The sequence below is a fragment of the Larus michahellis genome, chromosome 4 (genome assembly GCF_964199755.1).
Source record: "Larus michahellis chromosome 4, bLarMic1.1, whole genome shotgun sequence".
In the NCBI taxonomy this organism is placed as follows: domain Eukaryota; kingdom Metazoa; phylum Chordata; class Aves; order Charadriiformes; family Laridae; genus Larus; species Larus michahellis.
The window spans coordinates 66,767,145-66,790,698 of record NC_133899.1 but is presented as its reverse complement, the minus strand read 5'-3'; the positions used below and the strand labels follow the sequence as shown (position 1 = coordinate 66,790,698).

The 23,554-nt window shown below is 49.8% G+C and overlaps 2 protein-coding genes across 6 annotated transcripts; both read left to right on the top strand.

The window, feature by feature from the left end:
- Positions 1-193: 193 nt before the first annotated feature.
- VIPAS39 (VPS33B interacting protein, apical-basolateral polarity regulator, spe-39 homolog) lies at positions 194-14,827 on the top strand. Of its 5 annotated transcripts, XR_012586784.1 has the most exons (21): positions 245-370; positions 488-580; positions 1,089-1,188; positions 2,478-2,621; positions 3,633-3,671; positions 4,014-4,078; positions 6,687-6,743; positions 7,628-7,720; positions 8,386-8,419; positions 8,879-8,981; positions 9,070-9,097; positions 9,281-9,354; positions 9,914-9,989; positions 10,285-10,419; positions 10,980-11,021; positions 11,424-11,513; positions 11,915-12,001; positions 12,543-12,632; positions 12,953-13,057; positions 13,331-13,555; positions 13,925-14,269. XR_012586784.1 is itself a non-coding variant. In XM_074585380.1 (20 exons), exons 2-20 carry the CDS (start codon positions 488-490, stop codon positions 13,349-13,351), a joined length of 1,476 nt encoding a protein of 491 aa, XP_074441481.1. In that variant the 5' UTR covers positions 194-370; the 3' UTR covers positions 13,352-14,827. The 5 variants fall into 5 exon arrangements, 4 of the variants coding, with proteins under 4 accessions (XP_074441481.1, XP_074441483.1, XP_074441482.1 ...); XM_074585380.1 differs by having other exon boundaries at positions 194-370; positions 13,331-14,827; XM_074585382.1 differs by lacking the exon at positions 2,478-2,621 and having other exon boundaries at positions 13,331-14,827.
- Positions 14,828-15,993: 1,166 nt separating this feature from the next.
- NOXRED1 (NADP dependent oxidoreductase domain containing 1) lies at positions 15,994-21,901 on the top strand. Its single transcript, XM_074586815.1, is given in 7 exon segments — positions 15,994-16,041; positions 16,145-16,293; positions 17,295-17,467; positions 18,515-18,639; positions 18,641-18,699; positions 20,685-20,909; positions 21,556-21,901. Coding segments are annotated over 7 exon segments (1,071 nt in total). The 3' UTR covers positions 21,848-21,901.
- The last annotated feature ends 1,653 nt before the right edge of the window (positions 21,902-23,554 follow it).

The following is a 23,554-nucleotide window of genomic DNA, read 5'->3' as shown; positions in this document are numbered from 1 at the left end:
GCCCTCCCCCCGCCTCGCCGGGCCACTTGGTTCCGCCGCGCCGCCTCCAGCTGCCGCTCCCGTCCCGTCCCCCGCCGGTCGGCAGCTCCCGGAGCCGGCCTCGCCGCCCCGAGCCCGGCCGCCCCGGCAGCCTGGCCCTTAGCCGCCCGTTCCGGACACCGCACGGCCCTGCACGGTCCGCTGGGACTTGTAGTCCGTCCGCTGCGGCAGCGCGGGGCATAGCGGTACTCGTAGTGCGCGAGGGAGGGAAACGGCGGGGCGGGCGGCGGCGGGGGGACTACATGTCCCGGCGTGCCCTGCGCGGCAGCAGCCCGCCCTTCCCTCCCTGGCCAGCCGTGCCCTGCCGGTGGCGGTGCCGGGCGCGGGAGAGGTGAGTGGGGCCGGGGGGCGGCGGGGCCGACGGGCGGGACCGGGGACCACGGGAGCAGGGGTGGTGGTCCCCCTCAGGCAGCCGCTCCCCTGAGGCCGGCGCGCGGTGCCGTTGCAGATGAGCCGGGCGAGGGCGGACGAGGAGGAGTACTGGCACAGCTCCAAGTTCCGGGCCTTCACCTTCGACGACGAGGATGATGAGCTCTCGCAGGTAGGCTTCGGCCCCGGGCCCGCCGCGGCCCAGCGTGAAGTGTATCCCCCCCACACACACACTCCACCCATGGGCAGGCCCCTCTATGGCCGTCTCAGCCCAGGCCTCGGCCCCGCGCTTCACCAAGGGTCTGTGCTTCGTGGGTGGTGTGGGTGCCCGCCCTCCTGCCCTGTGTGGAGGCCACCGAGGGCTCCCGCCTCGCGCCTCACGGTCGCCAACCCGAAATCTCGTTAGGACGATGGCTCCTCGCCCCTGCACCAAAGTGCATCTCCTGCGGGTTGAGCTGTCAGTGCCCGTGTCAGTGGCCTTTAGATTCCCAGCGGTGAGGAAGGGGCTGCTGTGTCAGTTGAACACCTACAGGCATAAAATATCTTCTCTGGAAGAGGCAGCGGAAGCCAAAGAAGCTGTATTCAGAGCTCTGTGGGGGAGATTGCTTGAAGGCAATAGGAAACAATGCACACTCTGTAACACTGGTGGTCTTTATACAAGCTCTTTCTTTTGTCCGTAGCTAAAGGAATCCAAACGGGCAGTGAATAGCCTTCGGGATATCGTCGATGATGATGATGACGACCTTGAGAGGGTCAGCTGGAGCGGGGAACCTGTGGGAAGTAAGTGCAGAAGTACTGCGAGTTATCCTTGAGACAGAGGGAGTTTAAAATTACCACATAAGTCATGTCGTTTAGTCGAGGTCAGGAGTACTACTTGCTATCTAATCCTGCATATCTAGTCTAATTCTAGTCTCCTCGGGTCACGTTGTCAGCCACTTGATTTACCTGCGTGGATCCACTGAAAAAAGAACTAGCAGAAGGATAAATTACATAAAGAAGAGGAATGCAGACAAGCGGAGGGAAATCATTTTGGTTTTCCCAAAATATAGCTGATTAGGGCAGATATTAGATATGTTAGAGCAGATATTTTGGAGGTTATGGCTTGATAGTCATCATGCTCAGCTGGCCTGCAGGATTCTAGGTGATCATTTCCTTCACACTGCTAACTGAAATAGCACCATTTAAAGTTCTCTGTGCTTTGTTCCCACAGCACTTTAAGGAGATATTCCAAGTTTTTGTGTGTATATGGACTGACTCTCACGCTTGAAGTTTGAAAGGGAAAGCACTAAGCAAATGAGTTTCTAGTGATGATGGGAGTGAGCTTATGACCCACACACAATGCTGTCTGCTGCGCTTTGGAGTTTGTGACCCACAAAATGTGTGGCATTTGCTAGCCAGTGCCGAACAGTGAAAATTTACGTTTGGATCACCTAGAGGACCTTCAAAGAGTCTGTTCTTGTCCTATGCTGTAGCTCCTTCCTCTGGTTCAGGCCATTTCTTTTCCCACCCAAGGTCTCTACCTATCGGCTTTTTTGCCTGTCCTAAAATGTGCATGTTGTGCAGCTGTGTGAAAAGAAGGGAAAAATGTGTCTCGAACAAGCAGGACGGAGACATATGCGTTGTTGCCAGCAGCATATGCACATCGGTAGCTGTTTTGTCTTTTTGTCTTTCCTCCTTCCTTTGGGGAGGAAAACTATTTTAGTTTTTCACTGCTCAGGGAGGTATGTTCTTATGCTCTTGTGATTTGCTCTTTACCTTGAGAGCAAGGAGTATGTTTTACCCCATGCAACAACATTTGTATGTTATTGCATGGGGTAAGCATAACCAGCTGTACAATATTGCTGAAATCCACCATTTCTGCACAACAGTGCCCAACTGTTTAACAAGCAGTATTACACGAGATTGGGATTCTGTGCGCTGCATCTACTTAGTGCTGAGGGCCAAAGTTATGAGGAAGTGCTAGTGCAGAACTGACCAGGATACACTTCGTAACATTCCTGTCATGCCATAAGCTCATTCTTTATTGGTTTTCTCTTTCTTTGCTATAAATGACCTCTGTCTGCACATAGGTATCTCCTGGTCAATCAAAGAGACAGCCTCCAGCAGCACTAGCTCACTGGAGGGCCGAGACTCCAGTCTACAGAAGGGCTCTTCCTCCTATGCAGCTTTTCCCAAACAAGTTTCCTCCTACTCCCTAAGCAGCCTATTCAAAGGTGAGGTTCCTCATACACAATGTGGACAAATGAGTTCTCCCTCAAGAGTGTCAAGAGGCAATTGTGTTATCTTACGTAAATCGTTTTCTCTTAAGTGTATTGCAAACCAGGGAAGCCTGGATCTCTCCTCAGTGGGGGAGTGTATCTCTCACTGGTCAGAAGCTGGATACCGTCTTGTGCAGAAGATCGCATACTCTTGTGATATGGGAGGAGGCTTTGGAGATTATGGCTTCTTAAAAGGCAGGTTCCATAGAACAGCAAGGTAGAGCGCAGCACTGTACAGCAACCCGTTTGCATGAGCAAAGAGCAGGCCACAAAGGGACTGGCTGGACCCATGTGGCCCTTATTTTATCTTCAGTACTGTAGACATGTTATTGTAGACAGGTTATTTATACTTTATTTGGAGCTCAGCTGGCTGCTGTTGATGTTATAGTTGGTTCAGCAAACGCATGGTAGCAGCAGTGGTAGCATAGCTAGTTATGGGGGGAACTGCACAGCAGGCCATGGGGAGACTTAAGCAGCTTGCAGAAGTTCAGCTCTGTTGTCTCACAGCCAGACAACAGACCAGCTTTTACTTTTTCTCTCTTTCTCTGGGGTGGTTTTTCACTCTCAACTTTGACAATACAGTGATAATAAAAGGCATCTATATCGCTGCCCTGGTGAATGCAGCTGTCCGTGTTGCCATGGCCTGGGCAGCACTGTGTGCTTGAGCCTCTGCTCTGCAGGTAGATGAGTGAATTCAGGCTCTCTAACCTCCCCTGGCCTCAGCAACAAGCGGGCAGATAGGGCTGGGATGTGATATGGCTTGTGATGCCACAGGCAACTTCAAAGTCTTAAACTGCAAGCAGGTGAGCCCCAGCTATGCCGGTGTAGTGTGAATCACTGTACAGAGTGGCAAGTTCTGCGGTGGCGTAGCTGCAGCGCACTGGCTTGCAGTCTACGCTTGTGTTCTCTCTGCAAGAGATACTGCTGGTGAAGAAAGTCTCTCATGAGTGTTTGTTTTGATTTCAGGACGAAACAAACTTCCAAGTTTTCAGTCCCTTTCAGATGGTAAGTTTTTGAATCCGTTCCTCATTTTGGGAGGGGTGCAGATTTACATAAACCAAAGCGTTTCCTAAAAAGGGGAAGTGTCACCTTCCTTGTGTTGCAGAAAAGGAAACTGTTTCAGGGTTGTCTGAAAGTCATTCAGCAAAGAAGCGAAAGAGTTGTCATGATGGTATGGGGTAATCTTTTTATATACAACTGATGACTGTTGGGTTGAGAGCAACTTTGTATTACCATTTGGTGCTTGAGCTTGGGTCTTTAACCATAAAAACCAAGAAAAAGGTAGTTTTGGAAGTGGGTGTGAATCAGGATTTTGATATGCTACTCAGTTTTGCCTTTCCTTCTCAGCCCTCTCTGACACAGGAGTTAAAAACTATGCCCCAGAGCTGCGCAGACCGAAAGCTGAGTACAAGGTGAGCAGCCTGTTTGGTAGTGTGCTGAGGTCAGAGTGCTGCCAGGAGGACTTTACTACTCTATTGGTTTCATGGGAAGTGATTAATCACGATTTCAGACAGCAGAGGGCAATGCAGGGAATAGGACAGAGATGCAAAATGCAGCCTCAGAGTAATTTAGGTGGTCTCTGTTTTTTCTCAGAAGTGGGGAGCTTTGCTGGGAGTCTTAGTTACTCTTTCTAATGAATGGCTCAGCGGTCTTTGTGAAAAGGATTTCTAAATACTGCTTTGCCTGTAAGCGGCTTTTATGCTGGGTCCGATAAATTGGTATCACATGTGCTTTTAAAATTTTTTAAATTTAAAGGCTTCTAAATTTCTTGTTCATGAATCACCAGGACAGCACAGAGGGAGTTGCACAGAGGTGGAGTTCCAGTTGGCAGGAATGTTCTTCTCCAAGATAGGCAGCATTGGTTGTTGCAGAATCTAGTGGATTTTGGGACTGGGTGGATTCCTTCTACTAGGTGTGAGGTTGTGGTTCCACGTCCCCAGGACTGAGCTCGTATTCCCAGCAGATACAGACATGCACAATACTAACACAGCTGCCCACACTGATTAACACAGACAGAAACCAATGCGTTTACCAACAGACACATAAACACACAACACTTAAGCCTGATCCTGAGCCTCCTTTCTGTCTGATCAGGATTGAATTCCACTAGTGGAACATACACACACTCTATGGGTCTCTCCAACAGCTGGTTTTAGACATACAGGGTTTTTTTGTAGCTGTATCCCAGACCTCAGTCTCGTCCAGTTGCTGGCACCTGGACCCTTGAGCCCCTAGGGTTCATGGTCCCATTCCGGTACCTAGTACTCAGGCTGCTTATTCTACTCACTGGCTGCTTGAGGTTGAAGTTAGCTAGCGTTCGTACAAACATATACGCTTGGAATAGAGAACCCACCCACACAGAAGCTGGTTAAATGTAGAATTTAATGAGAATGTAAGATAGACTGCAGTGATGCATTGCAGGGCGTAGTGAGACAAGCACACTAACTAGCCACTTGTTTAAACTTGGCTGGCACCCTATGGCCCCTCTTCCCTCTATTTTCCCCATGGTTACTCCTGCCCAATTAATTTTGATCCATCCCTTTCCCTGCGTTTTGTCTTTCCTGTAAACTTCTGTAATAAGCCTCACACATTTACACAACCGTCTTAAAACATCCCAGGATTCTCTTTCTCCTGCATCTCATACTAAGTCCTGTGCCTCTTTAGGGTTGCATGGCATTTGGAGAAAGTTTCTTTGGTTTACTCATCTTGGAGGGTTTTACGCAACAGATAATGACCTAATCTGTCTCATTTGATGGTGGCAAGGAGTGGCCAAGTCAGTGTGCTCAGATTGCACTGATTAGGTTACTGGGTTTTCTCCGCCTGTCCTTGGCCATCTGATCCTCACCAGGTTGGTGTGTTTATGTTGATTAGCCATTAATCACATAGCCTAACAGGCAGGCACTTCCTGAAAGCACAGCAGGAGAAATAAGTGTGCCCTGCTGTGTTCTGTTCTGTGCCTGCAGTGGCAGTGAAGCAGGAAGGAGAAAAGTTGTCCAGCCCCTTAAAAGCAGGCAGGAGTATTGTAAGTGAGGTGGAAAAAAGATGGTACGGTTAGTGGCAGCTTTGAACCAGTGTCTTGACAGTGACGTGCTGAGGAGCTGCCTCTGGCCAGAGGTGCTGGAGGGAGCCCTGGTGCTCAGGACATTTGACGCTTGGCTCTACGTTGACTTGAGAGGCTCGAGTGCAGTGGTCCCCTGACAGGACTGGGTCAGCCCTTTTTTTCTTTAGATTTGGGCTTTCAGTAAATCTTTAATGACTTTAAAATTCAATGTCCTCAGAGCTGGTTCTGGTTACTCCCTTTCTCTGGCTTTTTTGAGGCAGAAGGCTGAATTACAACTGTTGGCTTGAGTGCCTCACAAAGAACTTAGATGTCGTCTTGGAGTCTGAGTTCAGGAGTGGCTCAGGCCACCGCCACTTTTATCCAGTGCTTCCAGCTCGTAGTGTCTGCAGGCTGCAGGGAAGAACTTTGGTCATTGTAGCAGCAGTCACATATTACCTTAACATGGTCTCACTACAGGCTTTGGTGCTTTTGTCATATTGTACTAGTCCTGCGAGACTCCCCAGGTATTTGCCTGAGGCTGTCGTCCCTGCATTCTCCATGTTGCTGTGGATGGCTCACCAGCCTGTCTGAATTGTAACAAGAAACTGGCTCCTTCCCTCTCGGTTTTGGGTTTGTCAGTTTTGTGTGTATTTTGTTTGTCCCTCTGAAAGCAACATTGGAGCTTTAATTTGTAAGGGGGACAACCCGTTGAAACGCACTTCTTATAAAGGATATGATGACAGACCTTACTGAGGCAATAGAAAGATTCTGTGTTAACATTTGAGCCTCTAGCTTCCCTCGGCACCTGAACACTGTAGGGACACATCCTACTAGCGTCTGCCCTGGAGCAGCTAAATGATAAGTCTGAGAAGCTACACGGGGCCATTACTCTGATCCAGCACAAGTGGAAAGCAGCCTGTGGGCTGCTGGCATGATCTGGCCTCTTGATGCTCAAGAGCTCTTTATTTCTCTTGTGGCAGGATTACAGCAGTGATTGGAACCCCAAAGACACAGTCAGGCGAATGCAGAGGGGCAAGGTAAGGACTTTCCACTCCCACCTGCTTGGAAGAGATGGAGGGTGGGTGGTCCTAAACTGCTTTAGGCTTCCCTGTGCTCCTGGCTGTTCTGCATCTAGCAGGGATGGTGCTTTGCCAGGTGGCAGTGCTGGGATTACACTAGCTCAGGAGCAGCAGGAGACTTTGAGGGTTTTGTTGTATTGTTTATGTGAGTTGTCCCCTCAGCTAGGCTCTGACAGAAGGTATCTGTACTGCTATGTCCCTCTCTACCATTTCTGCTCCCTGGGGCTGGGTTTATGGAAAAAATCTAAGGGTGTGGGGTTTTAGTTCCCTTCTTAGTTGGTGGTAAACAGAGGGAGGAAAACAGAAGCAATCTTGGTTATGCTGGAGTTGGAATCTTAATCTCAGCTGCCTCAGTTTGCAGTGAGCACACAGTGAGCTTGTGGTTTTACTCTGCATGTGTCTCCTCAAAGGCTGAGGTGAACTAAAGGCTGAGAGAGGCCACAATTAAGGGGTAAGAAGAAGGGAGGAAGAGTCTTACAACTCTACTTTTTTGGTCTCCTCCATGGAAAGGAGGAGCATTCTCTTGTCCTGTCAGGTAGTGGTTTGTGGTGTGCAGGGAAGTTTTGCCTTGTTACAAGGGTGCTTGTGCTGAATGTACAATGACTGCTGTCCTAGCCTGGGCGGTAGTGGAGGCTAACTGTGCAGCCCCTGTGGACAAGGGTTCCCAGGGATCATGCAGCACATGGTTTCAGCTAAATGAGAAGTTCTCTGGTGGTTGGGAGGACGGTTATTCATGTCACTTAAGGGCTGGTAGGGGAAGAAGAGGTAGTACCTTGGGGGTTGGTTCAGCCTGGGGATTGTCTGATGTCCTGTATGCCTACTTATATCTCTTCTGTCTCCAGATCTGCTCTCTAGAGAGATTTCGCTCCCTGCAGGACAAGCTGGTGCTCTTGGATGAAGCTGTAGCAGGGCATGATGGGAATGTCATTACAGCTGTGAGTCCTGATGGGCACATATAGGGCTGGGACTTCCTGGGTGACCCCACAGAGGGTGCTTGTGTGAATGCAGTCAGTTGGCCACCTAATCTTGTAAGATGGGTGGTTGTTCTTCCCTTAAAACCAAGCAGTTAGTGAAAATGTCAAAGCATAAGACTGGGAAGTTCCATATTCCTTCTGGCTTTCCTGCCACTCTGCAGGATTCATGTCAGGTTAATAGCAAGGAACCTGATCCTTCAGATTCTTTGCAGCAGCTTCTTGAAGGCTAAGGTTTAATCTGCTGATTGCAGCATAGAAGATTTGAAGGGCATTTCCAGTTTATTTGGCTTCCAAAGCATCTGGCAGCAAATGGGACTGTGTCTAAGTTTCCCTTACCCAGGTATTTTAAGCCCTCGGATCAATTGTGGAAAGGCTTTTCTTTGTAAATCTTGGTCTCACTTATTTAAGATCCAGAGCTTAGGCAGATATCCAGGCACTTGTGGCCCTGGCTCACTGCTTGTCCTGTGTCTAGTGGGTAGCAGAATTCGGTTCAGTACTCTAAGAGCTGTGTCTTCAGAGGCCCTTTGCAAAAGCTTCCCCAGGCCTTGACCAGTTTGCTGTTTGTCTGTCTTAATTCTGGTGAAGACCGATCTGGTCAGCTGAGAGCTGCCTCTCTGTGCTAACAGGTCCTGATATTCCTGAAACGGACGCTAAGGAGAGGTAAGTGTGACTGGGGCCAGGGTTTTTATAGTGAATTTCAATTAAGGGAAGAGGAGCTAGTTCTTCTGCTGGGTGCAAGTCACAGAGAGAACATCTAGGGTATTGCTACTTTACTGAGCACAAAATATTTTTTCAGTGAGTGTAACACAGGAGGGGGGGATGGTGATGCCCACAAAGGCCCCAGAGAGGAGCTTTAAGCAGTGGTAAGTGGTAGTGGTGATGGGGTGAATGAAAAAGAATCTGTAGGGGTAGAACATTGCTGTGAATTCAGCCTAGTCATCCCTGTCAGCCTAGTGAATGAGCTCTTCTGGGCTCTAGCCTCCAAGACTGTGTTCTGAGATGGGGTAAAGTTGTTGAATCCTGCCAATGGCTTCTAGCTCCATGCACCATGCTTAGCTCCCTCTGTCTTGCTAGTGTTAACTTACTTTACCCACCTCTACATATCTCTGTCTCCTGTAGAGATCTTGTTTCGGGAGCTGGAGGTGCGGCAGGTGGCCTTGTGTCATCTGATCCATTTCCTCAAAGAGACGGGTGAGCAGAAGTTGCTTCTGGATCTGCTCAGGTGAGGCTCTTGCCCAGCCTTGTGGTGGGGCTGAGCAGGCTGCTAGGAACCTACCTCCCAGTTAATGCTTGCTCATTCCCTTTTGCAGGTTCCTAGACAGGGCTGAGGAAGTTGCTGTGAGTATTCCCAGGAGCAGAAGCTCCCTTCCTTCAGTGAAGAGGGAGTGTAGGGCAGGGGGATGCTGGCTGCAGGGTGTCTGCTAGTCAGGCAAGAGCTTTGCATCCCCATTTTGCCCTCTGGAGTCCTGTATCTCCCAAATCCATGAGGACAGGCTGTGCTTCTTTTCCCTCTCCCTCCAGCTGTCCCAGTACCGGGAGCATTTGAACATCCAAGATGTAGAAAAAAGGAGGGAATTTCTGAAAGGCTGCATTGGGTAAGAAAAAATGCGAGAGGGTGGGAGGGATGTGGCTGCTTCACAGAAAGTGGTAGAAAAGAAAATTAGACCTCTGTCCTAGTGCCACAGTTTATGTAGTTCGAGAGCTGATGTTGGTTTCGGGTTGTTGAGGGGGATGTTGTGGACAGAATGTAGTCCAGAGAGGAAGAGTTTGTGGTGATCATTAGTCCAGCAGCTTTTGTTGCTTGGAGGCAAAGAGGCTTCAGGGACCTTCTGATCATTGACCCTTCAGGTTGTGAAGGATGAAAGCTTGGGTACCTGAGCACTTGAGGAAATGGGTAGCGTCAGCTTTAGGTTGTTCTGTGAGAGATGCCACATTATTTTTCCTTCTCTGGAGCCTGTCTAGGAGAGAGCCAGTTGGAGAGGGCAGCAAGGCAGAACCTTGAGTACCTACTAGCCACTCAGGCTGGGGAGAATGGGAGGTGTTCCCCACATCTCTCTCTGTCTGTGGGGAGCATCTTTGGTGGAGAAGAGCATCCTTCTAAGTGTACTGTGTTAAGAGCTGCTGACAGTGTCTCCTTCCTCCATGTCTGGCCAGGCTGCCATTTTCAGCTGAGGATACCTCCCACATCCAAGACCATTATACCCTGTTGGAGCGACAGATCATCATCGAGGTATGAAATCTTCCCTGATGGTCAGGAGATGACTGGGACTAGCTGTGAGATCTCTATCTGTCCCTAACTTATACCACTTCGGATCTAACCAGCCTGCCATGGCTAGTGTAGTTTAACTGCTATCCAAGTTGCTATGCCAGGCACATGTGTGAAGTGCCGTTCCTGAGACTTCATGGCGTGTCGAGGTTGTGCTTGTCCTTTGCTATCACAACACGCTTCGCCAGGTCTCTACCCCACAGCTAGGTCAGGCAGTTGCCCTGGCTCATCTTCACCCTCTGTCTTCCTGTTTCCACAGGCCAATGATCGGCACTTGGAGACTGCTGGGCAGTCAGAAATATTTCGGAAATATCCTCGTAAGGCTTCAATTCTCAACATGCCACTAGTGACCACCCTCTTCTATTCCTGTTTCTACCACTACACAGAGGCTGAGGTGAGGATGATGTGGCAGAAGAGAAAGGGTTACATCTCATCCCCATAGCCTCAATATGTGGAGTGGTTAAGCTGGAGCATGTTAAGGAAAGAAGGGGAGGGAGGTCATATTTCATCCCTCAGAGAGATCTAGAGGAACCTGGCTCGCCTTGTCCATTGGGGACCAGTTTGTTGTTTTCTTTTGTTCTCTAAAATGGGACGTTCCGCCTGGTACAGCCTGTCAGGGAGTTGCCTCCTAGAAACCACTGTCTTTTACTTCTGGCTCCAAGGAGCCAGAATTGGCCCTTAATCCCATGAGGCTGAGGTGTGTGGTGAGGTGGTCTTGGAAGTGCTGGAGATGCACCAGTTGAGGATGTAGGGGAAACCAAACCAGAGAGCTAATAGGGTGGGATAGTTGCTCTCTTCTGCCAGCTGTTTCCTCCTGTGGCACTGACATGAGCAAAAAGCAGTAAAAACTTGGGGAGATTCACCCTGTGTGAGGCATATGCCTTACAATAGGTGTCTGAACCTCTCCCGTGGCCTGCCCTGATGAGTTTGCAATGACTTGTCTGCTTTCTCTAGGGAACATTCAGCAGCCCAACCAACCTGAAGAAAACATTTAAGGTATGTGAGTCTCCTGCTGTTGTGGCAGCACTAGCTGAAAATGTGGGCAGTCACAATGTATTTAGCGAGGCGGGTGGGTAGGAGGGGTTTGAGGGGCTCAGCACTGAGTCAGGGAGGGGGGCATGGCGTCCTCCTTGAGCAGGGCCATTCTGGAGGCTTGGAAAGGCAAGTGGGGGAGCCACGTGGAGGCTTTCACTGGGTGCACCCTGGCTGCAGCAGCAGTTGCAAATTGCCACCTCCTGCTCTCTGCAGTGCTAGTCCTGGTCTCAGGCAGCATCTCACCTCTTTGCCTGGCTGTTGGTGTGAGTCCTGACAGGGCTGGGGGCAGATGCCATTCCTGTCCAACCCGCACAGGCCGTCTGAGCTGTGCTAGTGCTCTGACTGCAGCTTTCTGCTTTGCAGATTCCTGATAAGCAGTACGTGCTGACTGCCCTGGCTGCTCGTGCCAAGCTGCGAGCCTGGGATGATGTGGATGCCCTCTTCACCACCAAGGTGAGCTGTGGAAAGCCCTGCTGGGGAGTCAGTTCCAAGTACTGATATCTGCTACCGATAGCTGGTTTGTTCCGGAGTTACTGGACAGACTGGTTTTATTTCAGCAGGGCCCAGCACCTCTGTTGGAGGGTGTTGCAATACGTTCCTCCTCTCCCTGCCTAAGACCTCTGCTGGGCCTGGCTTGGCTGCAGCAACAAGGTCAGAGAAGGGGGCTGCCCTCATGCTCTGTTACCAAAGGGTTTGCAGCCAACCTGCGCCCAGCCGCTGCATGAAGGGCTCTGCCAGTGGTGCATGTGGTGGCTGGTGGTGTGGCGTATGTTGCTGGCATTGGGGAAAAACATTTTCTAGTTGCTGGAGGGATTGCCCTTTAGGATTAACGTAGGGTTTGGTGCTCATTTCAGAACTGGCTGGGCTACACCAAGAAGAAGGCACCCATTGGCTTCCACCGGGTGGTGGAGATCTTGCAGAGGAACAATGCTCCTGTGCAGGTGAGCAAGGAACTGCTGCTTATGTCCTGCTGCTCTTTGTTGGGATTTGGGGTGTGAATGATTCCCCAAGTGAGCTGCTTCCTAGCTGAGAGAGGCAGAACAGCTTGCCGAGCTGCTGGCTCTGCCAGGTGGGTGCAGCACTCAGCTGAACAACCCATGCATCTACAGGAAGTGCGGGTGGTAGTGAGGGCTGGCTCCTAGGACTGACTGCAAGAGGGACAGCAGGCCTAGAGTTGTCTGGGAGCTTTCTCCCCGCAGAGGAGAGTGGCATTGCCACCTTTGTCTGCTATGTTAACTTTGCGTATGCTTAATCTGGGTGGCAATGGTTAACCCAATCCACAGGAACGAGGTAGCCTAGGACTCTGAGCTTTGTGAGCAAAGCTTTGCTGCCTCTGGGGTCCTGAGCAGTCTTGTCCTGGTCGCTTGTTGCCTTAGGAAGGCAGGGGTTGAGTCTGTGTGACCAGCGACCTTGAAAGGTTCTGTGACGGCGGTGAGAGAATGAGGCAGGAGGAGAGCTGAGACATTCTTCCTTCCCTCACAGGTGCTGCAGGAGTATGTGCGCCTGGTGGAGGATGTGGAGACACGGTTGAACCTTGCCACCAAATACAAGTGCCATGATGTTGTCATTGAGGTAGGTCCTTGCTGTGTGCGTGAAGAGATGGAACCAAGAGCCTGCTTTTTCTCCCCAGCTTTCCTGCGCTCTGCCACATGCCGCTGCTGTCCTGTGTGTGGTGGGGTTTGTTTATCCCTGTGGCTTGGGAGCAATGATACGGTTCCCAGGGGAAGCCAAGTTGAGCCAGTGTGTGGCTTCTAGCGTTTGTGCTGCGAAATTGTGCTGTGGTGGGAACTTGAGGGGGGATTGAAGAGCTGCCCAGCTCATCTGCAGGGCACCATCTGACTGTGTAAGTGTCCTCTTCACTCAGCTGGGTGCTGGTTTTGCTGTTTATCTAGACGTACAAGGATCTAAAGGATCGCATCCAGCTGACAGCATATAAGTGCAAGGTGGAGCGAGGCTCTGCAGAAGAAGAGAAGATAAACAGCATTCTCAACAACGTGGTAAGAAACACCTACTTTTTCTTCCAGAGACTCTCATCAGAAACGGCCGTGAATTAGGTGTAAGGCCATGGCTGTTCTACATACTTTTTATCCCTACTGGGAAGCTAATCTTAGATTTGGGGTTGCATTCAGTGTAGGAATGAAGGGTGAAACTGATAGAAGTAGCACCCTTTGGCCATAGTTGTCCTTGTTGGGGATTGTGACTCACTAACTTGGCCCCTGAGGGATCTGTGTTCAGCACTGGTGTTAGTCATGTCTTGTTCTCTCTTTTAGCAAATCCGATGGAAGAACTGAGCACCTGTGAAGCAGCCTGCTTGGCCGTTACCTTGCCAGTGAAAGAGGAAACTGCAAAACCCAGTGCAGTGCCAACAGAGCAACTCTGTTACTACTCATTGCATGATCAACATTCGTCAGTGACAGTGGGTTCCCGTGGCTCCTGGGACAGTGACATTCAGGCTGGTTGAAGGCAGCTGTTCCAGTGTAGCCAGCGAAACCATGGTACTGATCCACCAGGGTTGATTCTTTTTGGAATCTGATTCCCTTTGACTTGGCTGTAAGCCAGGCATCACTTTTGTTTACGGAGGGAAGTTGCTGGGCACAGCAAGGTTACGTTTGCTCTGGGTGGTGCCTGGGCTTATTCTCACAAGAGGAACAGGTCAGTCAGGCCTGTGGGGGTCTCCACCAGATAGTGCTGAGTGGTCCCTGTAACACTCAAGCTGGCTTGAGCATCACCAGTCGTGGCAGTGGCGGGAGTAAAGCCTACCGGACTGTGTTCTCCCTGCATCAGAATGTGTTGGGGAAAAGGACCAGCTGCACCTTAAAGCTAATTTTTTTTTTTTTTTGTTGGTTTGTTCTGGCTCACCCCAGGAAAAAAAGAGGTGTTGTATGAGCTCCTGCAGAGAGCCAGGACAGCAGCCTCTGCTGGTATCTTTGTGCTGGCACTTTGCAGCTCTTGGAAGATCCCTTTGTCAGGGAAGAACAGGCACATGGCGTGGAGCTGGTCAGAGCCCTGCTGGGTTGGATGGAGGGGAAGGAGGGACCCCTCTGAGTTGGCCCAAACCTGCTGGCCCCAGCAGCTCTCTTCTCTGAGAGTGTTATTCCAGGAAGGATTGAATTGCACTTTCTCAGAAACACAAGTCCTCAGGCAAGTGCTGGCTTCATCCTTCCAAACCTCACTTCAATTCCTTAAATAAAGCTGTCTCTTTCTCCTTGGGCTGTTTATTTCCTTCCCACACTGAGCACTTTGTCACTCTGTTTGCTAACCCTGAGCAATTTATCACACCTCCCACAAAGTGAGTGTGCAGGGTGTTTTCTCATGTCCTGAAAAGCACAGTGCGTGTCACCACGGAGTGGCTTTGCTTCCAGTGCCTTATTTCACACCTTCAGTGCTATCAGCACAGATGAGTTAATCTTAATGTTGTTGGAGAGTTTGCTGCCGCAGGGTTGGTCACACAAAGGTGAAGGTTATATGTAGTGATGTACCGGTCTGAGGGCAGGTTTGGGTTCCAGCCTCCCTACTGCACTTGGCACTCTCAACTTTTTTGTGTTAGTGTTTGAGGGTTTTTTCCTTACCGAATTGTTTAGATTGAAAGGCACCTCTTGATCCTTTGGTCCAATCCTGATCAAGCAGTGTCACCTAGAACAGGCAGACCAGGACTGGGTCTATTTGGGTTTTCAGTATCTCCACAGCTGGAGGCAACTTGGCTACTCTGGGCAACCTGTTCCTGAATTTGACCACCCTCCCAGTAAAAAGGTGTTTTCCTGTCTTCAGATGGACTCTCATGTTTCGGTTTGTGCCCACTGCCTCTTGTCTTCACTGCGCACCACTGAAAAAAGAGTCTGGGTCCCTTTTCTTCATTCCCTCTCATTAGATACTTACATTAATAAGATCCGCCCCCCCGCCACACACACACCTCCTGCCCCGAGTGTTCTCCAGGTTGAAGCATCCTAGCTCTCGGCCTCTCATACAAGAGATGCTCTAGTCCCTTAGTCATTGTAGTGGCCCTTTGCTGGACTGTCTCCAGTGTGTCCATGTCTCTTGTAGTGAGGAGCCCACATTCTCCAAGCATCAGTCCTGGATGCCCCTCTTGTGGTATGACAAATGGATACAGGTTTCCTGGGCCCTGTGTGCTTTTGGCATGCATCTGCTTTTAGGCAGTACAGGCCAGCTGATGAAGTAGATCGTGGATAGAATTTGCGTGAAGGTAGCAAAATGCCTTTTTTTTTTTTTTTTTTTTTTTTTTTCTTCCTGTGGAAATTCAACCCATCTGCCCCTGCTGGAGAGGTCGCCCTTCTGGTTGAGAGCATCTTTTCCCCATGAACACATGTGGGCAGGAGCTGGCATAGAGACATGTTCAGCTCCTGCCCTCTTAGTTTTTTCCTGCTAAACCAGCTGCTGGCTCTCAGGGTGGCACAGCTGTACCCAGCAGAAAAAAGCAGAGACTGCTGCAGTGAAGGTGGTCGTACCCCATGACTGAGTTGTGCTTTCTTCTGGGCTCTGGGGGATGCTGCGGTGGCTCTGGAAAAGCCCACGCTGCCAGTTTCCCCAGCTGAAAGTGTCCAATTCTCTGGTAACCAGGCACTCGCTGTGGTAGTGCCCAGGCTGGGCTGGTTGGTCACCTCCAGGGCTCTGGTCTCACTGCCCACGACCATAGGAAAGCTGAAGGCGAATGCAAAAATAGCTTTGAACTGGAAAACTGAACCACTTGCTGAAGGTTTGATTTTTTTCATTACTTCTAGCCTAGGAGCAGCTCCAGTGAAGTCTGTCCCAAGTACTGTGCCTGCAGCTTGTGGGTGGCTGGGCTTCAAAGCCCAGCTGGGACTTGTTTACCAGGAGAAATGTAGCATCAGAGACAGCACGGGTTCAGATGTCCACTGATGCACCTTGTTCTCAACGACTGCATTGCATGTGGGGACCAGCCACTTTTATAGGTCCCATGTCTGCAAGGAGAAACCCTGAGAAGGGCTGGGGTCTCACACTGCAGGTACAACCCTGGCAGGTGCTGGGATGGACTGTGATGCTGTGTGGGTGGCGGTCGTGTCCTTCTCCTAAATTCTTGCTGCTGATGCTTGTCCTTCTGGGTCAAGGTGTGGGACATTACAGAGCCTTTCAAGTCCTCTCAGGCTGATGAAGCAGTCAGTGAGGAGGCCTTGATGCATTTGACGAGGTGCTGCAAGGGGCTGGCAGCGAACACGTGTGCCCATGCCATCTTCTGCAAACTTCTCCATGACCTCAGGTAAGGTAGAAGTGAGCTCCTCACCGTTGGTAAAATGTGCTGGTTGGGTGACGTAGTCATGTCAGGGGGAAACCTTGACGTGCTAAGCTCTTCCCAAACTACTGCATCTTTACTGAGCTAAAATGTGACACAGGCACATCACTGGTCATTCTGTTGTTGGTCTAAACGGTATGAATGTGTTACTGGGAGGACTGGGGAAGGTGGCAGGTCTCTGTAGGGAGATTCTTGCTTGGTTCGCACCAGCTTTGTATGAAGTTAAGCATTATATAGGTGTTCCTACACAATGCTACAGTTTGCTAGCTTTTTATCTGGTTTTGCGCAGTTACAAAGCTCTCCTGCTGTTTATGCCCACGCTTGTTAGTTACTGAACATCTGTATTTGTATAAACGCACTGTCAATCAGTCTTAAATCATCTGGACTAGCTTTCCCCTGAGAAAACCAGGGAATAGAGATTGTCTCTAGCACCAAATCGGGGTTTCATCCCAGAAACCTTGTAGTGCCCAATGCTTCTGAGTTGTTCCTGCCACTAGTCTATATGATTTATACTGAGGCAATTGTCCTCCACTAGCAAGTGCTGTCCCGTGTCCCTCGTCAGCCGCAGCCTCTGCTGTCACTAGTCTAGCCTCCTCATGCTGACTTGTTGCTGACCTTGGCCACCGTGTGGGTTGGTGTGTCTGACAGGTATCAGCTCTCAATTGCTGAGCTGCTTCACAGTTAGCCTCAGCATGGGTGGTGTGTTTTGGGATGGGGACACCATGCTCCCTGGGATCTAGCCCCAAGCCCCATGGATGCTGTGCACACCAGGCTGCAGCCATCAGCCTCTGTCTCTCTGGCAATCCCATTGGAGAGCAGGGGTGGGAGTTGGTCTGGATGCAAGGAGTGGGGTTGGGATGTGCTATCTGGACACATGGCATGGGACCCTTCCTGGAAGGTAGGACCACACATGGTCTGGAGAAACCGTGGCTTGAGATGGGCTGATGCCAGCTTCTCTGTTTCCCCAGGCAGAGTGGGAGTGAGAATGGTTTGCTGACTTCCCTGGGGGACGGCCATGGCCTGAAAGTTGGGATTATTGGCAAGGGCCACCTTGAGAAGTAGATGGCCTGAGTGCTCCTGATGCTGAGCTGTGCTCTGCAGTCCAGTATCCGTGTTTCCACCAGGCACCCTGAGAGCCTGGGTAAGTGCTCCCCAGCCTGGGCCTGGAATTGGGGCTTTTAACTGCACTTTTTTCATAGCACTTCAGGCAGAACTCACTAAATAATGTTTTTCTGCCAAAAATATTGGAGGTATGGAAACACCAGTTTGTTTTTTTTTTTATTGGGAAGCAGAGGATGCTGTTGTAGGAAAGACTTTTATTTGATTGGAAACCCACTGTTCACCAAACATTAATTTAGTTGTTCACTTTTTTTTTTTACCAGTCCCATCTGAGTGTGGTGGAGACATTAACCCTGTTCCTTGAACACTGGCTAGTTTAAGGCACATTTCAGTTTAGTCCCCCCTATTTTTGTGGCTCTTCAAGATTCTCTTTGTCATTTGCCAAGAGCCTGGTTGGTGACTGAGACTCCAACTTTTTAAATATTCACCCAACAGAGAAAACATCTTCCCAAATGAGCGGCAGTGCTGAAATGGAGACGTCCCTCTCCTTGTTTCATGGCTGCAGGGTCAGTTGTAGCAGACGAGCTTGTCGCTGGGCTCTGAATGGCCGGCCAGGAGAGGAGATCAACTTGCAGCATTACAGCAACTTTGCATATAAACTGTCAACTGCCCCAACTCTTACATGAAACAAGACAAGTGGGGAGAACGGTCCTCCGGGGAGATGTTTGGAACAATAAAATCCTCATTCTAATCATCTCAGGGCAGAGAGGAAGCAGGGATTATTAAATGGCTTTTTATAGATCTTGAAAACTAGCCAGATCCTAAGGCTCGGCTGTTTCAGCTAAAGGCTTTAAATCAGCCTGCGTGAACTGGGGCCAGGCAGCTGAGCTCCCTGCATTCCTGGCAGAGAGGCTGCCTCTTCTGTGTCACCCTGCTGCTGTCCTTTGCCATGTAGGAACGGTGATGGGCAGCAGCCGAAGTCCCTCTGTGCCACTTTGGGCTGGCAGCCAGCCGTCCCAGCCTGGGAGCAGCGGCTTGTGTTTCACCTGCGTGTGGCAGCGGAGGTGCCGGTCGGTCGCCTGTGCTGGTTCTGTGGGCTATTCAGTCCCTTTCTCCTTGCTTATCGCAGCAGAGCTGCAGAAGCAGGGGCTCACGTGCTGTGACGACAACGCTCAGCTGGTGGCCTGAGCAGATGTTGCATTCCTCTGCTGCCTCCAGTCATACACGCCGTCCATCTGCTGCATTGTTCGGCCTGCCTGCCACCCAGAAATCTAGCATTGTGCACAGCCTTGTCACCGCCGTCCCCCTCCTCAGGTAAAATGGACCACGTCATTCAGAGCCTGGACGTGCTGCAGCTGTTTGGGACCTCATGGGGCGAGCACGGCGCATGTGCTCTGGCTAAGCCAGAACTGTGCAGGAGCGCAGCTCTTATTGCCTCTCACAATTTTATTGTGAAACGTCATTGCAAACCTTGTCACTGTTAGTCGCTTCCCCAGGTCCCCAACTGCTGGAGTCAGGGGAACACTTCAGAGTTTCAGCTTTCTATTTGTCTAGAGGAAGTTGTAGATTTTGTGGCTATAAACCTGAAAACATGATCAAAAGGAGTCAAGGGAGCCCCAGATCAAACACAGTGCTGGCATTGAAACCCCGCTCCTGCCAGGGCCTCAGATTATTGCTGCAAGACAACGTCTTGTGAGACAGTGCAGGAAACAAGGTGCAAAGGAGCAGCCTCCAGTCTCCACGGTCAATAAAGCAAACCCACTGCATCATGTCTCGCTTTAAGCTGCTGCCGTAGCTCTCCCAAAGGCTCTGAGTGCTGGGGCATGAGCTGTACCCCCTGCTCCTGACCCCAGGGGGTGCCCAGCCTCTGAGGTCAGGCCAGTCTTGGGCTCCTGCTGAGGTGACCAGTGAGGGGCTAGACGTGACGCTGCTCTTCTTCTATGGGCAAGGCTGTTTACAAGGAAGGAAAAGATTTGCAGATCCTGCAAAGGATAACTGCTTCCTCCTCCTTACCAGCTAAACCTGGTTTCTGCCCCATCGGCTAAACCTGGGTGATGCTGGCTGTTGATTGCAGGGCTGAGGGAGGGCGGGCAAGTAGTGGGGATACAGCTGGAGAGGGCCGAGGAGAGGAAAAGGTTGGAGAGGTCTTGCTTGAGGGAATCTGCCTGCAGTGGGGAGGGACCTGGACCTCCACGTGTCCCTGCGCTGCTGCAGTTGTGGTATGACCTATTTGTACTGGGGGAGAAAGTGCAAGGGATGATTTTTACACACCCTCTCCCCTGCCCCCCGTCTTTTTTTTTAAACAGATCACTACATGGCAAAATTAACAATCCTACCGTGGCCATCTCTTCATTGGCAGTGTTAAGGCCCATGGATTAACTTTAACACAAGGCAATGAGGGTCCATCAAACAGGAAGAACCTTTCTAGCTGGTTAAGATGGCTGTTTGAAAGGAGGCATTATAAGAAATGTTAATGGGATGAATCTCAGCAACTGTTGACTCAGCCATGGATGGTGCAGTGGGATATTCAAGGCTGGGTCTGGAATGGTGATTTTGTTAGGAGTGCAGCGTGGGGAAGAAAACCCTCCTAGAGAAATCCTGCCACCGTACAGCGAAAGCTGGAGAGGACACAGAGCGCGTGGAAGGGGCTAGTCATGCACGAGAAGCGGGTGGGCAAAATGAGGCAGTATGCGTCTCCTTCACCAGTTTCTCTGATTAGTGCCCCGGGGGGCACCCTGTCTTTCGGGAGCACTGCTTTCCTTGTACCTGCCACCAGTTTCTAATGAGCTACCATTTCCCTTCATGAAACAATAGTAGCTCTGAGGCTAAGTCAGTGAGCAGGAGCTGAGATATACACAGTCCAAAATCTTTTTCTCTTCCCTCAGGCACAACTTCTGTTTCCATGGACGTGCTGTTCCTATTGCCAACTGCTATCTCTGTCCATCGCAACTTCATTATACACTTCTGCATGCCCTTCTAATTCTTCAGATGCTGAATGCTCTTAAAGGAGCTACGGTGTTCATCATGCCGTGATGGCTGAACAGGTATATGACTTTATATGCAGCCTGTAAAGGACTCCTGTTTACTCGATGAGAATGAGCTACAGAAAAAGCAAGCTATACTAGACTTGTTACTATTAATTTCAGCATTCCTCACCTAAAGTGACCCTAGATCAAAGGTTTCAAATAAACCAAGTCTGATTGATTGCCAATGCAATTCTTCACAGGAGTGGGAGATGAGAGTATCGCTTCACACCTGTGTGCACACTGGTAATTGACATTTGATTTTGTTTGTCCTGCAGGGAAAATAAGAGTCAATGCTGAATGGCTGGTGGCCGTTTTCTGCGCAGCTCTGAACAGCAGCACGTGGCAGAGCCTGCCTCACCAGAAGGCACTGAAATTACTCAGTGACCTCTGTTCTCCTGAGTGCTGCCCCATCTGTGCAGAGCAGAAAACTTCCTGACCGCAGTTTGTGTGCAAGAGTTTTGTCAACAAAGGTTTTGGCTCTTCAGTGACTCAAGAGGAGTAAGTAAAGGGCTGAATGCTGAGGCACTGCTTGTCCTGGCTTCCTCTTTGCTCTGAAACGTGCCTCATCCCACAGCTGAAGCATGGGCTGTCTTGTTGGGTTGGAAGGTGCTGAACTGTGTGTTGCCCTTAGGACCACATACGTGCCGGGGAATGTTGCCTTAGATGATGTTTTAGCAATAAAAGATCTGGACTATCATCTCTGAGTTATTTTGACATTGGTTCCTGTTTGGCTATTTATCAGGGTTGTCTCGAGCCACTGATCAGGAATGGGGCACTGGATGCAGAAAAAAACCCAAAAAACTTACGGGAATATCTAGAGAGGAGAGTCCTTATGGGTAACAAACTTATGGTAGTTGATGGAGAAGCTTGTTGAGGATGTTAAGTCGGGGGAACATTGCTTGAGGGAAAGGAGTCCTGCTTGTGCAGGATTGTTATAGAGGCATTAGGCTCAGTTTAGCTCCACGTGGCAGAGTAATGCCTGGAACACTTCCAATTCAAGTCTCTGAGTCCGACTGTTTCTCAAAGATCCAAGAAAGAGACTCGTAGTCAGACATTGAAGAAAACCATTATTTATTAAATTATTAGCATGCTGCTTTGGACTGTTATTGCCCATAAGTATTTCCATTTTTTTGCCCCTTCCCAGAGCCTTCCCGTGGTTTGACCTGAGAGCTGCACAGCTGACAGAGCCTCCTTTTACCCAGCTGCTACAAAAGAGTGAGCTTGTCTGATGCCGTCTTGCTCTACCATACCAGGCATCCTTTGGAGACTGGCCTACAAAGCAATGGGGACTAATTGTCACCAAGACATCTCTTACTTCAGCTGTAATGGAGCCTGGTGTAACGTTGGATGACAAGTCTCCATTCTCCACAGCCGCTTCTGACATGTCCTCAGAAATCCCAGAGGAAAATGCTGACTATGATTCTAAATCCTCATAAACTATAACAAAGCCCATGACAGAACGGTTTGCTAAGATCTCACCACAGCCCCCTCAGGGGACTCAGGGGTGCAAGAACGAGCATTGTTCACTCTTAGACACTTTAAAATGTTTCAGCCAGTAACCCTACATACACATTTGCTTTTACAGGTGTCACTCTCTAGACTGCTCAGCGAACTTGCTTCTCCCTGGCTGCCTGAGTCTTGCTTTATTTTGGTCTGAATTTGCTTATTACAGTCATCTTGGCCAACTGCTTCAGTTTCCCTGGTTTCTGTTGCAGTTTCAAGAGAAAACTGAAATACAAAACCAAATTACAGTTATTTCGTAGTGGCTATGGTGTAGCCACCAAATAGGATTGGGTCTGGTCTCTATTTCCGCCCCCTCCCCACCATGGGGGGATCTCAAGGAAGCCATTGATGCCAGACAAAATAGTAAGGATTTAGTCAGGCGCACTCCTTCTGTTGAGCCAGGCTTTAATCAGCACTTATTCATATTTCCTTGCTGGTGATAATGCACCCACTGCCACAGACTACGTGATAATTCTTTCATGGAAAAAGGACATAACTGGATATTCTGTCCAAATCCACTCAGGACAAAGCATTTTTTTTCCCCATAAGTGCTCTAGTTCAGCTTACAGTATTCTCTTATACTTCGTGCCGTCATCTATCACGTGTTTCACTACTGTTTACCATGACAAACTACTGCCTGGTTTTGCCTCACAGGAAATCATTTCTGTGGTGAGGCCAGGGATTAGTTATAACTGGGCCCCTCGCTTAATTACGATTGCCAAGAGCAGCTGTCACCGCACCTGTATACCAGTTATTGTGTACGCCATTTACCTTACATGTGGGCTTTACAGTGAGCCCAGTCTGCAGACACTAAAGCCTGGGAGAAATCCATTCACTTGAGCTGCAGGGAAGTTGTTATCAATCGCTGGTAATTAAAATATGTCTACGATTGGGTTTTGGTGTTTTTAATCAACTGTGAAGCAGAAGACAGACAGTGGTACACTCTGATTTATAGCTTCTGCTTCACTTAGTTCCTGGAAGCAAACGAAGGATTGCAGAAAAGAGCCAACGTGGGGCTGTGTTTGCTGTCATCAAATGGCTGAGAGCTGCAGTGGCCTTTTCTATAATCGAGACAAGATGGAACTGTACCTCCTTGGACAAACTGCCAGGTATATTCTGCTGTCCCTGCTAGCTTCTTACAAAGGTGGAAGTGCAATGTGAGTCTCTAATCCTGCCTCTGGGTGCCCTGCGACACAGGGAGAGCATCTGCTCCTACCCCAGCCTGGGCTCGTCGCAAAGGAGGAACTGCAGCATAGGGCTCCAGTCCTGCTTCTTGGACAAATCGTGGGAAAGTGAGAGCATCTGCCTTCTTTCCTGATCGGGACTTTTGCTCCAGGAAGAGACCCATGTTGTCTCTGTATGGGAGGGCAATGGATCTGTTGAAGAGAGGGTCCTCAGTCCCCAGCAATTCTCGCACGTGTCGTGAAATCTCCTGAAATACAAGGCAAAATACCAGAAATTCTCATTTTACAGGGCAACAGTTGATCCCATTCAGTCTGTGCCAGAGCATCAGGGAAAAGAACTGAATTTTGGAACAGTTTCACGCTTGAAGTTGCAATTTGAGGGAGATCTGAACCCATGAGCCCCCAGTGACATTGTAAAAGCACAGCAGACCGCTCATTCTCCAGATTTACTGTGGG

Excerpts from the sequence above, each read along its gene's own strand:
- VIPAS39 (XM_074585380.1), top strand. The coding sequence starts at position 488 with ATGAGCCGGGCGAGGGCGGACGAGGAGGAGTACTGGCACAGCTCCAAG. Across the intron at positions 10,420-10,979 it reads ACCACTACACAGAGGCTGAG|GGAACATTCAGCAGCCCAAC; the intron begins GTGAGGATGATG and ends TGCTTTCTCTAG. Across the intron at positions 13,058-13,330 it reads ACAGCATTCTCAACAACGTG|CAAATCCGATGGAAGAACTG; the intron begins GTAAGAAACACC and ends TCTCTCTTTTAG.